At 43.0% G+C, this 19,689-nt stretch overlaps 1 protein-coding gene across 1 annotated transcript; it reads left to right on the top strand.

The window, feature by feature from the left end:
• Window positions 1-11,736: 11,736 nt before the first annotated feature.
• On the top strand, window positions 11,737-12,105 carry LOC147986244 (uncharacterized). Its single transcript, XM_087541933.1, has one exon. The coding sequence runs from the start codon at window positions 11,737-11,739 to the stop codon at window positions 12,103-12,105; it is 369 nt and encodes a 122-aa protein (XP_087398059.1).
• Window positions 12,106-19,689: the final 7,584 nt, after the last annotated feature.

The raw sequence follows: 19,689 nt of genomic DNA, 5'->3' as shown, positions 1-19,689 counted from the left end.
TCATCATGTGCATTTCATTTGCATACATGTTCGCCTCATGCATCCGAGCATTTTCCCCGTTGTCCGTTTTGCATTCCGGCGCTCCTATCTCCTCCGATGGTCATTTCTACCTTCTTTTCATGTGTGGGGGTTAAACATTTCCGGATTGGACCGAGACTTTTCATGCGGCCTTGGTTTACTACCGGTAGACCGCCTGTCAAGTTTCGTACCATTTGGACTTCGTTTGATACTCCAACGGTTAACCGAGGGACCGAAAAGGCCTCGTGTGTGTTGCAGCCCAACACCCCTCCATTTTGGCCCAAAACCCACCTAAACCTTATCCATCATCTCGGTCGTTTGATCACGATCGCGTGGCCGAAAACCGCACCTCATTTGGACTCTCCTAGCTCCCTCTAGCTATAAATAGGTGTCTCCCCCCGAAATTCTCGTGCAGACGAAACCCTAATCCTTCCCCTCGCGCAGCCGGACGCGTCCACGCGCCGCCCGGACATGTCCGCCCCGCCAGACACCTCACCTCCACCATTCAGAGGACGCCACGTCATCCCCGCCGCCGCTCCAGGCCAATCGGCTCCCGCCACCTCAGCCCGCGCGCCGTCCTCCACCGCGCCTGGCCCGCCGGCCCATCTCCGGCCCTCGCCCGAGCCACTCCGGGCCCGAGCGCCCGCGGCTCTGCGCGCCGCCGCCCGTGCTCTTCTCCTCGCCGCACCGCCGCATCGCCTCTGCCGGGTCGCCGGCCGCCTTGCTCGTTCGTCGTCGGCCGCCTTGCTCGTTCGTCGCCGGCCGCCTTGCTCGCTCGCCGCTGGCCACCGCCTTGCCTCGCGCTTCGCCCGCCGCCGCCGCATCCTTTGCCCCGCCGTCCTAGCTGCTGCCCTCGCCGGTGCGCCGCTCGCCGGCGCTGGCACCACCGCACATGGCTGCCTCGAAGACCGTGCACCACCGCCGGCGCCGCTCGCCGGAGAGGCCCTGTCGCCGGCGTTCTTCTCAGGCGACTCGGATCCGTTTGGGGATCGGGACAAGATCCACCCGCCCCCGATCCAAACGCCACCCCCAGATCTGCACCGCGCCGTCTCGCACCACGAGATCCCGTTGACTTTCTCCGGAGGTGAAATTTCACTAAGTCCCCGAGATTCCCATGTTTCATATACCCATGTTCATCATGTCGTAACTTTGCATCTGTAGCTCCGTTTCGGGCATATAGCATATCAAAATGTTCGTCTCAGAGAGCACATCATTTCATCTCATTGCATCATTTTCATTTGAGCTCATCTTGATGCACGAAATGTTGTTGGAAGAGTGCTATTTGAGTTAATTGTCAGACCTGCTGCTCCAATTAGATATTTGTCATTTTTGCCATGATTATTGTGTGCATGATATGCCCCTAAGCTCTTCATGAGTTTTGTTATATGCCATGCCATCTTTCCAGGGGTGTCATCCATGTATTTTTGTGATGTGTGTGGTGGCTAGCACAAGCTTGCAAAGTGGAGCATTCGTTAATGCTGATTTCAGGGACTTAGCATTTCCACCAAGTCCTTGATCTGTTTATCTCATTATGCCATATGTTCATGTTGTTTCCTAGTGATCCGTGCCTCTTTTGAGGATGATCAGTAAGGATGTTTTGTTAATCTTGTAGTGCTCTATCCATCCATGTCTTTTTTTGCAATTATGGAGCACCCTAGCTTGAGTCAATCGAGCTCTACTTTTGTCATTTCGTGAATCTGGGCAGATTATCTACTTGTTAGCGATTTTGCCGAGGATGTTGTAGTTGACCCGTGCATGCTATGTTATTGTTCTTGCTATGTCTAGCTTGTATTTTGTGCATTCTTGATGGGTTTATTCTTAGTTTGGCATGCCTTGCTCTGTAGTGAGTGCATCGAGCTCGTAAACATGCCTACTTGATATCTGATTTGCATGCTCCAGTTTTTCTCTAAGTCTGTAACCTGATTATGTTTTGCCTTGTTCACATGCTTGCAATTGTATTTTCTGATCCCTTTTGGCTCAAGGTCACTAAGGGACTTTTGTTAAGCTCTTTGAGTAGCTCCATGCCATGCTTTACTTTGCCATGTTCAGGCCCTGTAGCTTATAGTTTTCATGCTCCAAAGTGTGCTACCTGATCTGAAATTCCAGACAAGTGTTAATTTCACTAAGTCTGAAATCTGTTTACCAAATGCATTTTTGCCATGCTTGTTTGAACCTGTTAATGGATGAATTGGCCGTAGCTCAGTGCTAGACTTTTGTTAAGCATCATGAATGGATCCCTTTCATGCATTTTTTGTCATGTTTGAGTGCTGTAGCATGTTCTTCTTGTTGCATTTAGATGGTCACTTGCTGTATATCGCAGACCGGTGCCATATTTGAATTGCTTGCCATTTCCAAACCGTAACTCCGATTCCGGTGATCTTTATATCGTTTTCAAGCGATTTCATCTCTCCTTTCCAGTGGCACACTTGGATTTCCAAGTTGAGGCCAGGTTCATTCATTCCTTGTCAAATCATGCATATGCATCGCATACCGCATCCCGCATATCATACCATGTTCTTGTGTTGGTTGTTTACTATGTTGTGTGCTTCTTTCCGGTGTTTGCTTCTTCGGGTTGGTTCCGGTAACGTTGCGGTTGTGAGGATTCGTTTGACTACGTCCATTTGTCTTCTTCATGGACTTGTTCTTCTTCCTTGCGGGATTTCAGGCAAGATGAGCATACCCTTGAAATCACTTCTATCTTTGCTTGCTAGTTGCTCGCTCTTTTGCTATGCCTATGCTGCGATACCGACCACTTGCTTATCATGCCTCCCATATTGTTAAACCAAGCCTCTAACCCACCTTGTCCTAGCAAACCATTGTTTGGCTATGTTACCGCTTTGCTCAGCCCCTCTTATAGCGTTGTTAGTTGCAGGTGAAGATTGAAGCTTGTTCCATGTTGGAACATGGATATTTTGTTGGGATATCACAATATATATTATTTAATTAATGCATCTATATACTTGGTAAAGGGTGGAAGGCTCGGCCTTATGCCTGGTGTTTTGTTCCACTCTTGCCGCCCTAGTTTCCGTCATATCGGTGTTATGTTCCCGGATTTTGCGTTCCTTACGCGGTTGGGTTATAATGGGAACCCTTGACAGTTCGCTTTGAATAAAACTCCTCCAGCAAGGCCCAACATTGGTTTTACCATTTGCCACCTAGCCTTTTTTCCCTTGGGTTAGGCCAGCCCAAGGGTCAGCTTTGTTTTAAACCCCCCTGGGCCAGTGCTTGTCTAAGTGTTGGTCCAAACTAGAGCCCCTTGCAGCGCCACCTCGGGGAAACTCGAGGGCTGGTTTTAGTTGTACGGATTGCTTATCCGGTGTTGCCCTGAGAACGAGATATGTGCAGCTCCTATCGGGATGTCGGCGCATCGGGTGGTCTTGCTGGACTTGTTTTACCATTGTCGAGGATGTCTTGTAGAACCGGGATACCGAGTCTGATCGGAATGTCTCGGGAGGAGGTCTATTCCTTCATTGACCGTGAGAGCTTGTCATGGGCTAAGTTGGGACTCCCCTGCAGGGATTTGAACTTTCGAAAGCCGTGCCCGCGGTTATGGGCAGATGGGAATTTGTTAACGTCCGGTTGTAGACAACCTGAAGTTGACCTTAATTAAAATGCATCAACCGCATGTGTAACCGTGATGGTCTCTTTCCGGCGAAGTCCGGGAAGTGAACACGGTGTTGAAGTTATGTTTGACGTAGGTTGCTCTAGGATCACTTCTTGATCATAGATTCTCGACCGTGCTTTTGCTTTCTCTTCTCGCTCTCTTTTGCGTATGTTAGACACCATATATGCTAGTCGCTTGCTGCAACTCCACCTCATACCTTTACCTTACCCATAAGCTTAAATAGTCTTGATCGCGAGGTTGCGAGATTGCTGAGTCCCCGTGACTCACAGATACTTCCAAAACCAGTTTGCAGGTGCTATTGAACCGAGCAGGTGACGCAACCAAGCTCAGGAGGAGCTCGATGAAGATCTTGTCCCTTGTGTTGTTTCATTCTAGCTGATCAGTAGTGGAGCCCAGTTGGGGTCGATCGGGGACCTTTGTCGCATTTGGGGTTCTTCTTTTATTTTGGTTCCATAGTCGGACCTTGATTGTATCTGGATGATGTAATGCTTTATTCATGTAATTGTGTGAAGTGGCGATTGTAAGCCAACTATGTATCTTTTCCCTTATTGTATTACATGGGTTGTTTGTGAAGATTACCTCACTTGCGACATTGCTTTCAATGCGGTTATGCCTCTAAGTCGTGCTTCGACACGTGGGAGATATAGCCGCATCGAGGGCGTTACAGTGTTTTTGCTAGATCTATTTGTCAAATCCCATACAATTTAATCAATCGCAATACCGAGGAGGGATTGACAACCCCTCTTACGCATTGGGTTGCAAGTATTTGTTGTTTGTGTGCAGGTGTTGTTTACATAGTGTTGCTTGGTTCTCCTACTGGATTAATAACCTTGGTTTCATAACTGAGGGAAATACTTACCATTGCAATGCTGCATCATCCTCTCCTCTTCAAGCAAATACCAACATAGATACAAGCAAATCACTATTAAGCTCGCAAACAGAGATACTATTTCACCCCTTGGGATTGTTAGAGATGTTGAAGTCTTGTGTGGTAAGATCAAATATCCTACTAATTTTCTAGTCCTTGGATCACCACAAGATGATTATTTTCTCATTGTATTTGGTAGGCCTTTTCTGACACCGTTAATGCTAAAATTGATTGTACTAGGGAAATAGTCGGTGTTAACTTTGGTGATGTATCTGATGAATTTAATTTCTCCAAGTTTCGTAGACAACCTCATGATAAATAATTGCCTAGTAAAGATGAAATTGTTGGCCTTGGTTCTATTGCTATGCCTCCTATTGATCTACTAGAACAATATTTGCTAGATCGTGAAAATGATATGCATATGAATGAAAGAAATGCGATAGATGAGATATTCTTTAAACAAGCACCTATCATTAAACATAATTTGCCTGTTGAAACTTTGGGAGACCCTCTCCTACCTAAGGGTGATCCTGTGTTTGAATTAAAGAAACTCCCTAATACATTGAAGTATGCTTATCTTGATGAAACCAAGATATATCCTGTTATTATCAATGCTAACCTTTCAGTGCACGAAGAAAAAAGATTACTTAAAACCTTAAGGAAGCATTGTGATGTAATTGGATATATTCTTGATGATATTAAGGGCATTAGTCCCACTTTATGTCAACACAAGATTAATATGGAGCCTGACGCTAAACCAATTATTGATCATCAACATCGCCTTAATCCCAAAATGAAGGATGTGGTAAGAATTGAAATATTAAAGCTTCTAGAAGCAGGTATAATTTATCTATAGCTGATAGTAGATGGGTAAATCTTGTTCATTGTGTTCCTAAAAAGGGAGGCATTACTGTTATTCCTAATGATAAAAATGAACTTTTTCGACAAAGAATTGTAACTGGTTATAGGATGGTAATTGATTTCAGGAAATTAAATAAGGCTACTAGAAAAGATCTTTACCCCTTGCCTTTTGTTTATCAAATGTTAGAAAGATTATCTAAGCATACACATTTTTGCTTCCTAGATGGCTATTCTGGTTTTCCCTAAATACCTGTATCATAAGAAGATCAAGAAAGAACTACTTTCACTTATCCCTTCGAAACTTATGCTTATAGACGTATGCCTTTTGGTTTATGCAATACACCTCCTAGCTCTCAAAGGTGTATGACTGTTATATTCTCTGATTTCCGTGAGCAAATTGTTGAGGTATTCATGGATGATTTTTCCGTTTATGGAACCTCTTTTGATGATTGCTTAAGCAACCTTGACCGAGTTTTGCTGAGATGTGAAGAGACTAATCTTGTCTTGAACTGGGAGAAGTGCCACTTTATTGTGCATGAAGCTATAGTCCTTGGGCATAAAATTTCCAAAAGAGGTATTGAGGTAGATAAAGCTAAAGTTGATGCAATTGAGAAAGTGCCATGTCCTAAAGATACTAAAGGTATAAGAAGTTTCCTTGGTCATGCTGGTTTCTATAGGAGGTTCCGAAGACTTTTCTAAAATTTCTAGTCTTCTTACTAATCTTCTACAAAAGGATGTTACATTTTTTATGATGATTTTATAGAAGCCTTCGAAATACTTAAGAAAGACTTAATCTCTGCACCTATTTTTCAACCACCTGAATGGAACCTACCCTTTGAAATTATGTGTGATGCTAGTGATTATGCTATTGGTGTTGTTCTAGGTCAAAGAGTTGATAAAAAACTGAATGTTATTCATTATGCTAGTAAGACTTTGGATAGTGCTCAAAGAAATTATGCTACTACCGAGTAGGAATTTGTAGCGGTTGTGTGTTGCATGTGATAAATTCAGACATTATATTGTTGATTCTAAAGTTACTATTCACACCGATCATGTTGCTATTAAATATCTTATGGAAAATAAAGATGTTAAACCTAGATTCATTAGGTGGGTTCTATTATTACATAAAGAGTTTGATTTTCATTTTATTGATAAAAAAAGGAGTTGAGAATCCTATAGCAGATAATTTATCTAGGATGGAAGATGTCCTTGATAACCCACTGCCTATTGATGATAGTTTTTCTGATAAGAAATTAGTTGTTATAAATGCTTTCACTTCTTGTAATAACCCTTGGTATGCAGACTATGATAATTTCATTGTTGCTAAATATATACCACCTAGTTACTCATATCAACAAAAGAAAAAGTTCTTCTTCAATTTACGACATTACTTTTGGGATGACCCACATCTATATAAAGGAGTAGATGGTGTTATTAGACGTTGCGTACCTGGCGTGAGCTAGAAAAAATCCCAAGGAAGTGTCATTCCGAAGCATACACATGGCACCATGCGGGAGACAGAACTGCACATAAGGTATTACAGTCTGGTTTTTACTGACCTACTCTCTTTAAGGATGCACGTAAGTTTGTCCTTCCTTGTGATGAATGTCAAAGAATTGATAATATTGGTAGACGCTAGGAAATGCCTATGAATTATTCACTTGTTATTGAACCATTTGATGTTTGGAGCTTTGACTATATGGGACCTTTTCCTTCCTCTAATGGTTACACTCATATTTTAGTTGTCGTTGATCATATATGGGACCTCTTAAACCCAATTTCTTGCCATGAGAGTCCACCATATCTACCTATGGATTGAACACGATCCTTCAAGTGGAGGGGACACTCTTCCTTCAGAAAGATGCCTTCGAAAGAAAAGCACTTCCCCTCAACGAAATTGCTCCTAAATATTTATGATACTTTATTGTAAGGGAAAATAAACTTTGTATGAACTTGTGATGGTAAAGAAATAAAAGTGACGGACTGCATAATAAAGGTTGCTATCGCAGGGGGAAATATAAAGTGATGTTCCTTTACATTAAGAGCTTGCACATCCAAAAATAAAAAGCGCATGACAACCTTTGCTTCCCTCTGTGAAGGGTCTATCTTTTAGTTTTTAGTTTTTACTTTTATTTAAGAGTCAATAATGTTCATCCCTATCCCATCCTTAATTATTTCCATTTGGCAAGCATCATCTGGTAGGGCAAGATCTAGACACATATATCCGGTTGGATGTAGGTAATCATGAGTTATTATTGTTGACATTATCCTTGAGGTAAATAAGTTGGGTGGTGAAAACAATAAACCCCCATCTTCCTATGTGTCCAACGAAAACATTTGTTCCCAAAAATATGCTTTGAGTGTTAGCAATCATAGAGGACTATACGATAGTTGAGTATGTGGACTTGCTGAAACAAAAGCTCTTACATAGACTCTTCCTAGAAATATGATGAATTGTAGTGGTTTCAATGACTGAGAACATAGTTTGTTCGTTTTGAAGAAAGTTTATGCTTCATACTTCAAAATTGTGAATGAATTGTTCTTGATTATGAGAAGTTATATTATGAATAATTTTCATGAATAATTACTTCTATGATAATGATTATGATGCTACCATGTTTGTATTTTGTTTTATCGACACATCTCTCTCTCTCTCTCTAAACATGTGGTCATAATTATTGAGTTCAACTTTCGCTTCAGGACAAGTGAGGTCTAAGCTTGGGGGAGTTGATACGTCCATTTTGCATCATGTTTTCATACTACTATTTATAATGCTTTTGGTCTTTATTTCACTATATGTTGCAATTATAATGCCTTTTCTCTCTTAAATTGCAAGATCTACATGAAGAGTGAAATTACCGGCAGCTGGATTTTGGACCTAAAAGAGCTACAACAGAGATAGCTATTCTACGAAGCTCCAAATGAACTTGAACTTTACGGAGATTTTTATTAAATGTAAAAAAATACTAGAATGAACAGCCACCAGAGGGGGCTACGTGCTGCTCACAAGGCAATAGGCCCCCCAGGGCACACTCTGATACCTTGTGGGTCCCACAACAGCCCTCCGGTGCCCTCCTTTCGCTACATGAAGCCTTTTGCCCTAGAAAAAAATAAGAGAAGGCTTTCGGGACGTAGCGCCGCTGTCTTGAGGCGGAACCTGGGCAGGAGCACTTTTGCCCTTCGGCGGAGTGATTCCGCCGGGGATACTTCCCTCCGGGAGGGGGAAATCGAAGTCATTGACATCACCAATGATCCTCTCATCGTGGGAGGACCAATCTTCATCAATATATTCACCAGCACCTTCTCCTCTCAAAGCCTAGTTCATCTTTGTCCCAAAATCTCAAATTGGTACCTCTGGATTGCTAGTAGTGTTGATGACATTATGTAGTTGATGCTAGTTGGTTTATTTGGTGAAAGATTATCTGTTCAAATCCTTAAGCATATTCAATACATCTCGGATCTTGAACATGAATAGGATTTATGAGTAGTAACTTTTGTTCCTGGGGACATGGGAGAAGTCTTGTTGCAAGATGAACGTGACTAGACAAGAATTCTCATGTGTCGTCGAGAATGCTTTGCTCACTATAAGATGTACTTCCGGCTTGTCCTTTGCTATAAAAAGTATTCGGGCACCTTGCAGCACCTTTGTTACTATTGTTACTTGTTACAAAATACCCTGTTATAAAACTATCTGTTACCGCTACTTGCAATACTTGTAGAGAATACCTTACTGAAAATCGCTTGTCATTTCTTTCTGCTCCTCGTTGGGTTCGACGCTCCTACTTATTAAAAGGACTATGATTGATCCCCTATACTTGTGGGTTACCACGCATTAAGCAGTGTAGCCCATTGCAGAAGCTTGTCCCAATGTCCAGCTCCCTTGTTGCGTGAGGTTTCTTCCATTGCTTTTTTTCCCTTTTTTATTTTTTGAAAATGTTCCAAACTTCAAAAAATGATTAGGTCAAAAGAAGGCCACATACTTCAAAAATGTTGCCGGATTTTAACTTTTGTTCAATTTTTTAAAATGGTCATAAATTTGAAAAGCGGTTTCAAATTTTAGATGAATTCTGAAATCAAGAAAAAAAATCACAAATTTGTAAAATGTTCGATGCATACCCAAAATATGTTCATAGTATATATAAAAATTTCAAGTATATAATGGAAAATTTTTAGTGTGTATTAAAAAAGGTTTGTTCTATAGTATTACAAAAATATTTGGTGGGTATTTCAAAAATGGTCATCTTATATTAAAGAATTGGTCACTGTGTATTAAATATTTATTATCCATCAATTAAAAAATAAAAATTTCAAACATTGTTTGAAGTTGGAATTTTTCTTAAAACAAGAACATTTTCTAATTAGTGAACAAAACTGGAAACCATTTTTTCTGAATTTCGTAACAGTTTTTATAAATAGAATTTTTTTTGGAACTCTAACAAAACTATGAAGATACAAACATGATTTGAAATTTATTATCATTCTTTTATAGCATGATCATGCTTTGAAATTCCGAACAATTTGAAGAATTTCTAAAACATTGTTTAGAAGTTGGAACATTTTTTAAGAAAGAAAAAATGAAACTGAAGAAAGAACCAAAATAGAAAACCAGGAGCAAAACCAAATCAAAAGGAAAAATAAAGAAGAAATAACTAAAAGACGGGAAAAAAGGCAAAAGAAAAAATAAAGCGCCAAATAGCACTGCCCCTATTTTAACGCTTTGTGTCGACCAGAGCTTGCTCGCTATGTTTCGACCCACTTGCACGCTTCGTGTAGGCTACTATGGAATATTTTTTTTGCTTTGAGTGACTTCCTTTCAGCCCAGTTTTTTTTCGGTTTTAGCCAGTTTTCCTGTAAAATCCGTTGGTATTTTTAACAGACTAAAATTGTAAAATTAAAAACAATATTCAGTTATATTATCAAGTTTTTCACGTATATGAATTTTATTTCCAATTTTTAAGATAATATTCATGATTCTGGAAAATGTACGTAAATATGTAAAAGTATGCATACATTAATAAAACAATATCGACTTTAAAAAACAATGTTTGAGTGTATTAAAAAATCATTCTTAAATTTTGAAAAACAAATCTCAAAATTTTAATTAACAATTTATTTCGAACAAATCACAAATTAAAAAAAGATAAGTTATAAATATTTTTGGATATTAAACTCCTAAATTTAAAAAAGGTAAAAAATAAGAAAAATAAGAAGATGAAACAGAAAAAATCCAGGTGAAATTGAAGGAAACTGACAAAGCACTAAAAAATTGATTTTTTTTCACAATTGTTTGATTATTTGGGTCAGCACGTGCGTTTGTCGTCCTGTTGCATCATCGACAATTTGCCGCCGAGAGCGGAAAATTGAATTTACCGCAGAGGGCAGCAAATTGGATTTACCGTTAGTATATGATACCTTCTGTGCGATGTATGTAGGCGTCAAACAGTACAGGCAACACGGAAGCGTTTGATGAACCAACTTATGGTTGAATGATTAGGAAAACAATGGTATTTTCAGATCACCAGGGTTTAAATCCTGATGCTTGGATTATTTTTAAATTTATTTTAAAATTTTCAGCGATGCGCGTTCAGTGGGTGGAGACGTTTTCATCGACTACGAGCCGCCTGTGGTGACTTCGTCAATCTCAAGACGATACGTCCGCTCAGTCTCTCAGATGTGCTCTAGGGGTAGGGTCTGGTGTGTGTTCATAAGGATGACTGTATGCATGTATATTTGAGCGTCTGCGTCTTTGCTGTGTTGTCGCGGGAGTTTTTTCCACTGCCTTTGTTCCTTTTTTGTTTTTGAAAAATGTTCCAAACTTCGAAAAATGTTCAGGTCAAAATAATTTTTTAATTAAAAATTATTTCTGTATTTCAACTTTTGTTCCATATTTTAAAATTTCAAAAAAAATAAATTTTTTTCAAATTTTAAAATTATTCTGAAGTCCAAAAAAGATATTTTTTTGTAAAAATTGTCAATGTATATCAATAATATTTCCATAGTATATATAAAAATGCCAAGTATATATTAGAAATTGTTTAGTGTGTACTAAAAAACATTTGGTGTGTAATTCAAAAATGTCCATTGTATATTTAAAAAAATTGAAGTCAGGAATACTATCCGTATATTAGTAATTATTTGCTGTGTTCTAAACAACGTGTATTAAATAATTAGTCCTCATTCCAAAAAATTAATAATTTCAAACATTGTTTGGAGTTGGGAATACTTTTTGGAAGCAAGAACATATTCTAATTGGTGAACAAAATTTGAAAGCAATTTTTGTAAAACTCCTAACAAATTTTGAAAAACAGATGTTTTTTGAAATTCTGAACAAAATATGAAGATACGAAAGTGATTTGAAATTCCAATGACGTGCATCTCCACCGAGTTGTTCAACCTCGCCGTGAAGGACGGCGCCACGGCGCGCAACATCTGGACAGAGCTCCGGCGTCTCTTCCAGGACAATCGTGATGCGCGTATCTCCGCCCTCAACACCGAGCTCTGCACGATCACCCAGGGAGATCGCCCTGTCGGCGTCTTCTGTCAACAGATCAAGGCGATTGGCGACGAACTCCGTGAACTCAGAGAAACCGTTGGCGATCGCTCTCTCCTTCACGCGCTCATGGGCGGCCTCAACGAGCGGTTTGCTCCGCATGCGTTGCTGATCCCGCTTCTCCGCCCACTGCTGACCCTCTCCGAGGCAAGATCCATGTTGCAGCTCAAGGAACAGACGTAGGCGTGCAAGACTGGAGCTCCCCGCCTCTTCCACACCACGAGGTGCCCCGCTCCACCACCGGCGGCCTCCTCGCCTACGCCGCCCACTGCGCAACCGCCCCCAGGATGGCGTCCCAGACCCAACTACAAGGGGAAGAACCCAATTTATTGTCCACCGAAGCACAACTCGTCGGCGTCCTTTGCACCTCCACCTCCGGCTCCCGCGGCGCCACCAGCACCCATGCCATCTGCAGCGCCTCCCTCGTCGGCTCCTTCAGCATGGCGCCCCTCACCTGATCCATGGACTAGGCTCGTTCAAGCCTGGTCCATGCCTTGGACTGCGCCTTCACCATACGGCGCTCCGCCTGCGTATAGTGGGGCTTGGGCGCCTGGTATGCGCCCGTCTGTCAGCGCCCCCGGCCTTCTCGGCTCCCGGCCACCGGCACACGCCTACACAGCTTATGCGCTGCTGTGCCAGTCTACTCCGGCTCCCATGGCATCATCCATGTACCCCTACGGCGCTCCTCCACTTGCAACCTGGGATGTGGGTGGTCCCCCGACGCAGCCATCTTCATCAACTTACCCTTCGGCTGCCTCTACTTCAACATCAGCACCACCTACCTGGGATCAAGCTGCTCTCATTGCCGCTCTGAATTGACTTACCACACAGGACACAGGTACCGAATGGATCTTCGACTCTGGTGCATCCTCTCATATGTCTGCATCTAGCTGTACGCTTTCCTCTATACATCCTTCTATTCTGTTTCTATCTATAACCATCGCCGATGGCTCCACTGTACCTGTTTCATGTGTTGGTTCCACTAGCATTCCCTCCTCTAGGTCACCTCTTCTTCTCCGTGAAGTTCTAGTAGCCCCTGCTCTTATCAAAAAACTTAATTTCTGTTCGTCGTTTTACGATTGATAACCAAGTTTCTGTCGAATTTGATCCTTTTGGGTTGTCTGTGAAGGATCTCCACGGCAAGGCAGTGATAGCTCGGTTCAATAGTTTTGGCGATCTCTACACGATTCACGGCGCATCTTCCTCACCAGCTCAAGCCACGCATGCTTCCGTGACTCTCTGGCATCGTCGCTTTGGTCATCCCAACACCACCACCACGTCCAAGCTTCTTCAAGAATTCCAGCTTTCGCATGATCGAGCCTCCCACGACTCCACTCTGTGTCAAGCATGTCAGTTAGGCAAACATGTCCGGTTACCCTTTGGCACGTCTACCACTAGTAGTATTTTTCCCTTTGAATTGTTGCATTGTGATCTCTGGACCTCCCCTCTACCTAGTGTGTCTGGTTTTAAATACTACCATACTCGTGGATGATTATTCTCACTACATATGGACCTTTCCCATTCGCAACAAATCTTATGTGCATAATCTCTTTGTTAACTTTCAGTAATATGTCTACACTCACTTCTCTCTTCCCATTTGTTTCTTACAAGGTGACAATGGACGAGAATTCGACAACGCTCGCAACCATGACTTCTTTCTTCACCACGGTATCCTTCTATGATGCTCATGTCCCTACACCTCTTCCCAAAACGGCAAGGCGGAGCATTCTCTTCGCACGATCAACGACATCCTACGTACCCTCCTCATCCAAGCCTCCATGCCACCAAAATTCTGGGTTGAAGCCCTCCGTCATGCCACCTATCTTCTTAACATACGCCCCACCACCAAATCCCCTAAATTTTCTCCATATGAATCTTTATTTCTTACTACACCTCCATATGATAGCCTACGTGTTTTTGGCTGCCTGTGCTATCCCAATCTCAGTGCAACAACACCTCACAAACTCTCTCCTAGATCCTTGCCATGTGTCTTTCTTGGCTACTTCGTTTCTCACAAGGGTTGTCGTTGTCTTGATCTACAGACCGGCCGTGTCCTCATCTCTCGCCATGTCACATTCGACGAAACAGTCTTCCCCTACGCCTCTCACTCCCAGCCAGGTTATTTCGCACCAATTTCTGCCACTAATCATACTGCAACCGACTCCCCTCCGATCAACGTGCATGGAGCTCGCATGCATGGCCCTGTTCACGTGGTCATGTCACCTGCCAATCACCCACCTGACCCTCCCACCACTATAGCGACCGATTCGTCCATGCACGTAGCCTATCCGGGCTCTGTGCCTTCTCTCTCTCCCAACCATTGCCCACCATCCCCACCCAGCATCCAGCCCCATGCTACCCCACCCAACTCACTGGGCCCCGCCACCACATCGTCCCTGCATGTCACTTCTCCCTCGCATGCATCGTCTGCTGCCTTGCCCCACATATCAGCCGATCTACCATCCGGCTCTTCGTCTTCCCCTCCATCCCAGCCACCACGTCATCCCCCTCCCATTGCTATTCTCGTTCCAATTCCGTCCAATGATCACACAAAGCACACACGCAGCAAGTCAGGCTTCGGTCTCCCCGTTGATCGCCTAAACTTCACCGCATCGTCCACCCCTGTCTCTCCCATTCCCTCCTCTTACAAAGCGGCTCTCCTCGCCCCAAACTGGTTCCATGCCATGAAGGAGGAGTATGATGCTCTTCTTCTCAACAACACCTGGTCCCTTGTTCCTCGTCCACACGGAGCCAACGTTGTCTCCGGGAAATGGGTTTTTCGGCATAAATTCAACTCCGATGGCTCTCTCTCGCTCGCTACAAGGCTAGGTGGGTTTGTCGTGGTGATTCTCAGCAAGCCGGTATTGACTCTAACGAAACCTTCTCTCCCATGGTTAAATCAAGCATGATCCGAGTCGTTCTCAGCCTTGTCGTTTCTTCTTCCTGGCCAATCCACTAGTTAGACGTCAAGAACGCTTTTCTCCATGGATCCCTCCATGAAACAGTTTTCTGCCGACACCCTCTTGGCTTTGTCCAACCATCGTTTCCCGATCACGTCTGCCACCTTAACAAATAACTCTACGGTCTTAAGCATGCACCACATGCATGGTTTCATCGCTTTGCCACATTCATTCACACCCTCGGCTTTCTCCCTTCCCGCTCGGACTCCTTGAAGGAAATATGCCCTAGAGGCAATAATAAAGTTGTTATTTATATTTCCTTATATCATGATAAATGTTTATTATTCGTGCTAGAATTGTATTAACCGGAAACTTAGTACATGTGTGAATGCATAGACAAACAGAGTGTCAACAGTTTGCCTCTACTTGACTAGCTCGTTGAATCGATGATGGTTATGTTTCCTAACCATAGGCATGAGTTGTCATTTGATTAACGGGATCACATCATTAGAGAATGATGTGATGGACTTGACCCATCCGTTAGCTTAGCACGACGATTGTTTAGTTTGTTGCTATTGCTTTCTTCATGACTTATACATGTTCCTATGACTATGAGATTATGCAACTCCCGAGTACCGAAGGAACACTTTGCGTGCTACCAAACGTCACAACGTAACTGGGTGATTATAAAGGTGCTCTACAGGTGTCTCCAGTGGTACTTATTGAGTTGGCATAGATCAAGATTAGGATTTGTCACTCCGATTGTCGGAGAGGTATCTCTGGGCCCTCTCGGTAATGCATATCACAATAAGCCTTGCAAGAAATGTAGCTAATGAGTTAGTTACGGGATGTAACATTATGGAACAAGTAAAGAGACTTGCCGGTAACGAGATTAAACTAGGTATTGAGATACTGATGATCGAATCTCGGGCAAGTAACATACCGATGACAAAGAGAACAAGGTATGTTGCTATGCGGTTTGACCGATAAAGATCTTCGTAGAATATGTAGGAACCAATATGAGCATCTAGGTTCCGCTATTGGTTATTGACCGAACACGACTCTCGGTCATGTCTACATAGTTCTTGAACCCGTAGGGTCCGCACGCTTAAAGTTCGGTGATGATCGGTAATATGAGTTTATGTGTTTTGATGTATCAAAGGTAGTTCGGAGTCCCGGATATGATCACAGACATGACAAGGAGTCTCGAAATGGTCGAGACATAAAGATTGATATATTGGAAGCCTATATTTGGACATCGAAATAGTTTCGGGTGAAATCGGGATTTTACCGGTGTGCCGGGGGGTTACCGGAACCCCCCCTGGAGTTAATGGGCCTTGTTGGGCCCTAGTGGAGAGAGAGAGAGGGCCGGCCAGGGCAGGCCACGCGCCCCCTCCCCTTGAGTCTGAATAGGACAAGGAAGGGGGGCCTTGCCTTTCCCCTCTCCCACTCCTTCCTTCCCCCTCCTAGTGGGACTAGGAAAGGGGAGTCCCACTCCCACTAGGAGGAGGACTCCTCCTCTTGGTGCGCCCTGCTAGGGCCGGCCAGCCTCCCCCTTGCTCCTTTATATACGGGGGCAGGGGCACCCCAAGACATAGAAGTTGATCAGTTGATCTTTTAGCCGTGTGCGGTGCCCCCTCCACCATAATCCACCTCGGTCATATCGTAGCGGTGCTTAGGCGAAGCCCTGCGTCGGTAGCATCATCATCACCGTCATCACGACGTCGTGCTGATGAAACTCTCCCTCGAAGCTCTGCTGGATCGGAGTTCGTGGGACGTCACCGACTTGAACGTGTGCTGAACTCAGAGGTGTCGTACGTTCGGTACTTGGACCGGTCGGATCGTGAAGACGTATGACTACATCAACCACGTTCTCATAACGCTTCCTCTTATGGTCTACGAGGGTACGTGGACGACACTCTCCCCTCTCATTGCTATGCATCAGCATGACCTTGCATGTGTGTAGGATTTTTTTTTGAAATTACTACGTTCCCCAACAGTGGCATCCGAGCCAGGTTTATGCGCAAATGTTATATGCACGAGTAGAACACAAAGGAGTTGTGGGCGTGGGTATATACATATTGCTTGACGTCACTAGTTGATTCTTGATTCAGCGACATTGTTGGATGAAGCGGCCCAAACCGACATTACACGTACGCTTACGCGAGACTGGTTCTACCGACGTGCTTGGCACACAGGTGGCTAGTGGGTGTTTGTTTCTCCAGCTTTAGTTGAATCGGATTCAATGAACAGGGTTCTTTCTGAAGATCAAAAATCAATCACTATACCGCGTTGTGGTTTTTTTTGCGTAGGTAAGAATGGTTCTTGCTCAGCCCATAGCAGCCACGTAAAACTTGCAACAACAAAGTAGAGGACGTCTAACTTGTTTTTGCAGGGCTTGTTGTGATGTGATATGGTCAAGACATGATGCTAAATTTTATTGTATGAGATGATCATGTTTTGTAACATAGTTATCGGCAACTGGCAGGAGCCATATGGTTGTCGCTTTATTGTATGAAATGCAATCGCCATGTAATTGCTTTACTTTATCACTAAGTGGTAGCGATAGTCGTGGAGGCAATAGTTGGCGTGATGACAACGATGCTTTGATGGAGATCAAGGTGTCAAGACGGTGACGACGGTGATCATGACGGTGCTTTGGAGATGGAGATCACAGGCACAAGATGATGATGGCCATATCATATCACTTATATTGATTGCATGTGATGTTTATCTTTTATGCATCTTATTTTTCTTAGATTGACGGTAGCATTATAAGATGATCTCTCACTAAATTTCAAGGTATAAGTGTTCTCCCTGAGTATGCACCATTGCGAAAGTTCGTCGTGCCGAGACACCATGTGATGATCGGGTGTGATAAGCTCTACGTTCACATACAACGGGTGCAAGCCAGTTTTGCACAAGCGGAATACTCAGGTTAAACTTGACGAGCCTAGCATATGCAGATATGGCCTCGGAACACCGAGACCGAAAGGTTGAGCGTGAATCATATAGTAGATATGATCAACATAGTGATGTCCACCATTGAAAACTACTCCACCTCACGTGATGATCGGACATGGTTTAGTTGATATGGATCACGTGATCACTTAGATGATTAGAGGGATGTCTGTCTAAGTGGGAGTTCTTAAGTAATATGATTAATTGAACTTTAATTTATCATGAACTTAGTACATGATAGTATTTTGCATGTCTATGTTGTTGTAGATAGATGGCCCGTGCTGTTGTTCCATTGAATTTTAATGCGTTCCTTGAGAAAGCAAAGTTGAAAGATGATGGTAGCAATTACACGGAGCGGGTACGCAACTTGAGGATTATCCCCATTGCTGCACAGAAGAATTACGTCCTGAAAGCATTGCTAGGTGCCAAACTCGCTGCAGGAGCAACGCCAGATGTTATGAACGTCTGGCAGAGCAAAGCTGATGACTACTCGATAGTTCAGTGTGCCATGCATTACGGCTTAGAACCGGGACTTGAACGACATTTTGAACGTCATGGAGCATATGAGATGTTCCAGGAGTTGAAGTTAATATTTCAAGCAAATGCCCAGATTGAGAGATATGAAGTCTCCAATAAGTTCTACAGCTGCAAGATGGAGGAGAATAGTTCTGTCAGTGAACATATACTCAGAATGTCTGGGTACCACAACCACTTGACTCAACTGGGAGTTAATCTTCCTGATGATAGTGTCATTGACAGAGTTCTTCAATCACTACCACCAAGCTATAAGAGCTTTGTGATGAACTATAATATGCAAGGGATGGATAAGACGATTCCCGAGCTCTTTGCAATGCTATGCGGAGGTAGAAATCAAGAAGGAGCATTAAGTGTTGATGGTCAAAAAGACCACCAGTTTCAAGAAAAAGGGTAAAGGGAAGAAGGGGAACTTCAAGAAGAACAACAAGCCAGTTGCTGCTCAAGTGAAGAAACCCAAGTTTGGACCAAAGCCTGAAACTGAGTGCTTCTACTGCGAAGGGACTGGTCACTGGAAGCGGAATTGCCCCAAGTATTTGGCGGATAAGAAGGATGGCAAGGTGAACAAAGGTATATGTGATATACATGTTATTGATGCGTACCTTACTAATGCTCGTAGTAGCACCTGGGTATTTGAAACTGGTTCTGTTGCTAATATTTGCAACTCGAAACAGGGGCTACGGATTAAGCGAAGATTGGCTAAGGACGAGGTGGCGATGCATGTGGGAAATGGTTCAAAAGTCGATGTGATCGCGGTCGGCACGCTACCTCTACATCTACCTTTGGGATTAATTTTAGACCTGAATAATTGTTATTTTCTGCCAACGTTGAGCATGAACATTATATCTGGATCTTGTTTGATGCGATACGGTTATTCATTTAAATCTGAGAATAATGGTTGTTCTATTTATATGAGTAATATCTTTTATGGTCATGCACCCTTGAAGAGTGGTCTATTTTTGATGAATCTCGATAGTAGTGATACACATATTCATAATATTGAAGCCAAAAGATGCAGAGTTGATAATGATAGTGCAACTTATTTGTGGCACTACCGTTTAGGTCATATTGGCATAAAGCGCATGAAGAAACTCCATTCTGATGGACTTTTGGAATCACTTGATTATGAATCACTTAGTACTTGCGAACCATGCCTCATGGGCAAGATGACTAAAACGCCATTCTACGGAACTATGGAGCGAGCAACAGATTTGTTGGAAATCATACATACTAATGTATGTGGTCCGATGGATATTGAGGCTCGCGGCGGGTATCGTTATTTTCTCACCTTGACAGATGATTTGAGCAGATATGGGTATATCTACTTGATGAAACATAAGTCTGAAACATTTTAAAAGTTCAAAGAATTTCA

Source organism: Triticum urartu, chromosome 2A, assembly GCF_056163025.1.
Source record: "Triticum urartu cultivar PI428250 chromosome 2A, HENAU_Tu73, whole genome shotgun sequence".
Classification (NCBI taxonomy): Eukaryota; Viridiplantae; Streptophyta; class Magnoliopsida; order Poales; family Poaceae; genus Triticum; species Triticum urartu.
Note: the sequence above shows the minus strand (reverse complement) of the source record. Positions and strands in the feature narration are given on the sequence as shown.

Bases quoted from the DNA above. Each gene is read 5' to 3' on its own strand.
- LOC147986244 (XM_087541933.1), top strand. From the start codon at position 11,737: ATGACGTGCATCTCCACCGAGTTGTTCAACCTCGCCGTGAAGGACGGC.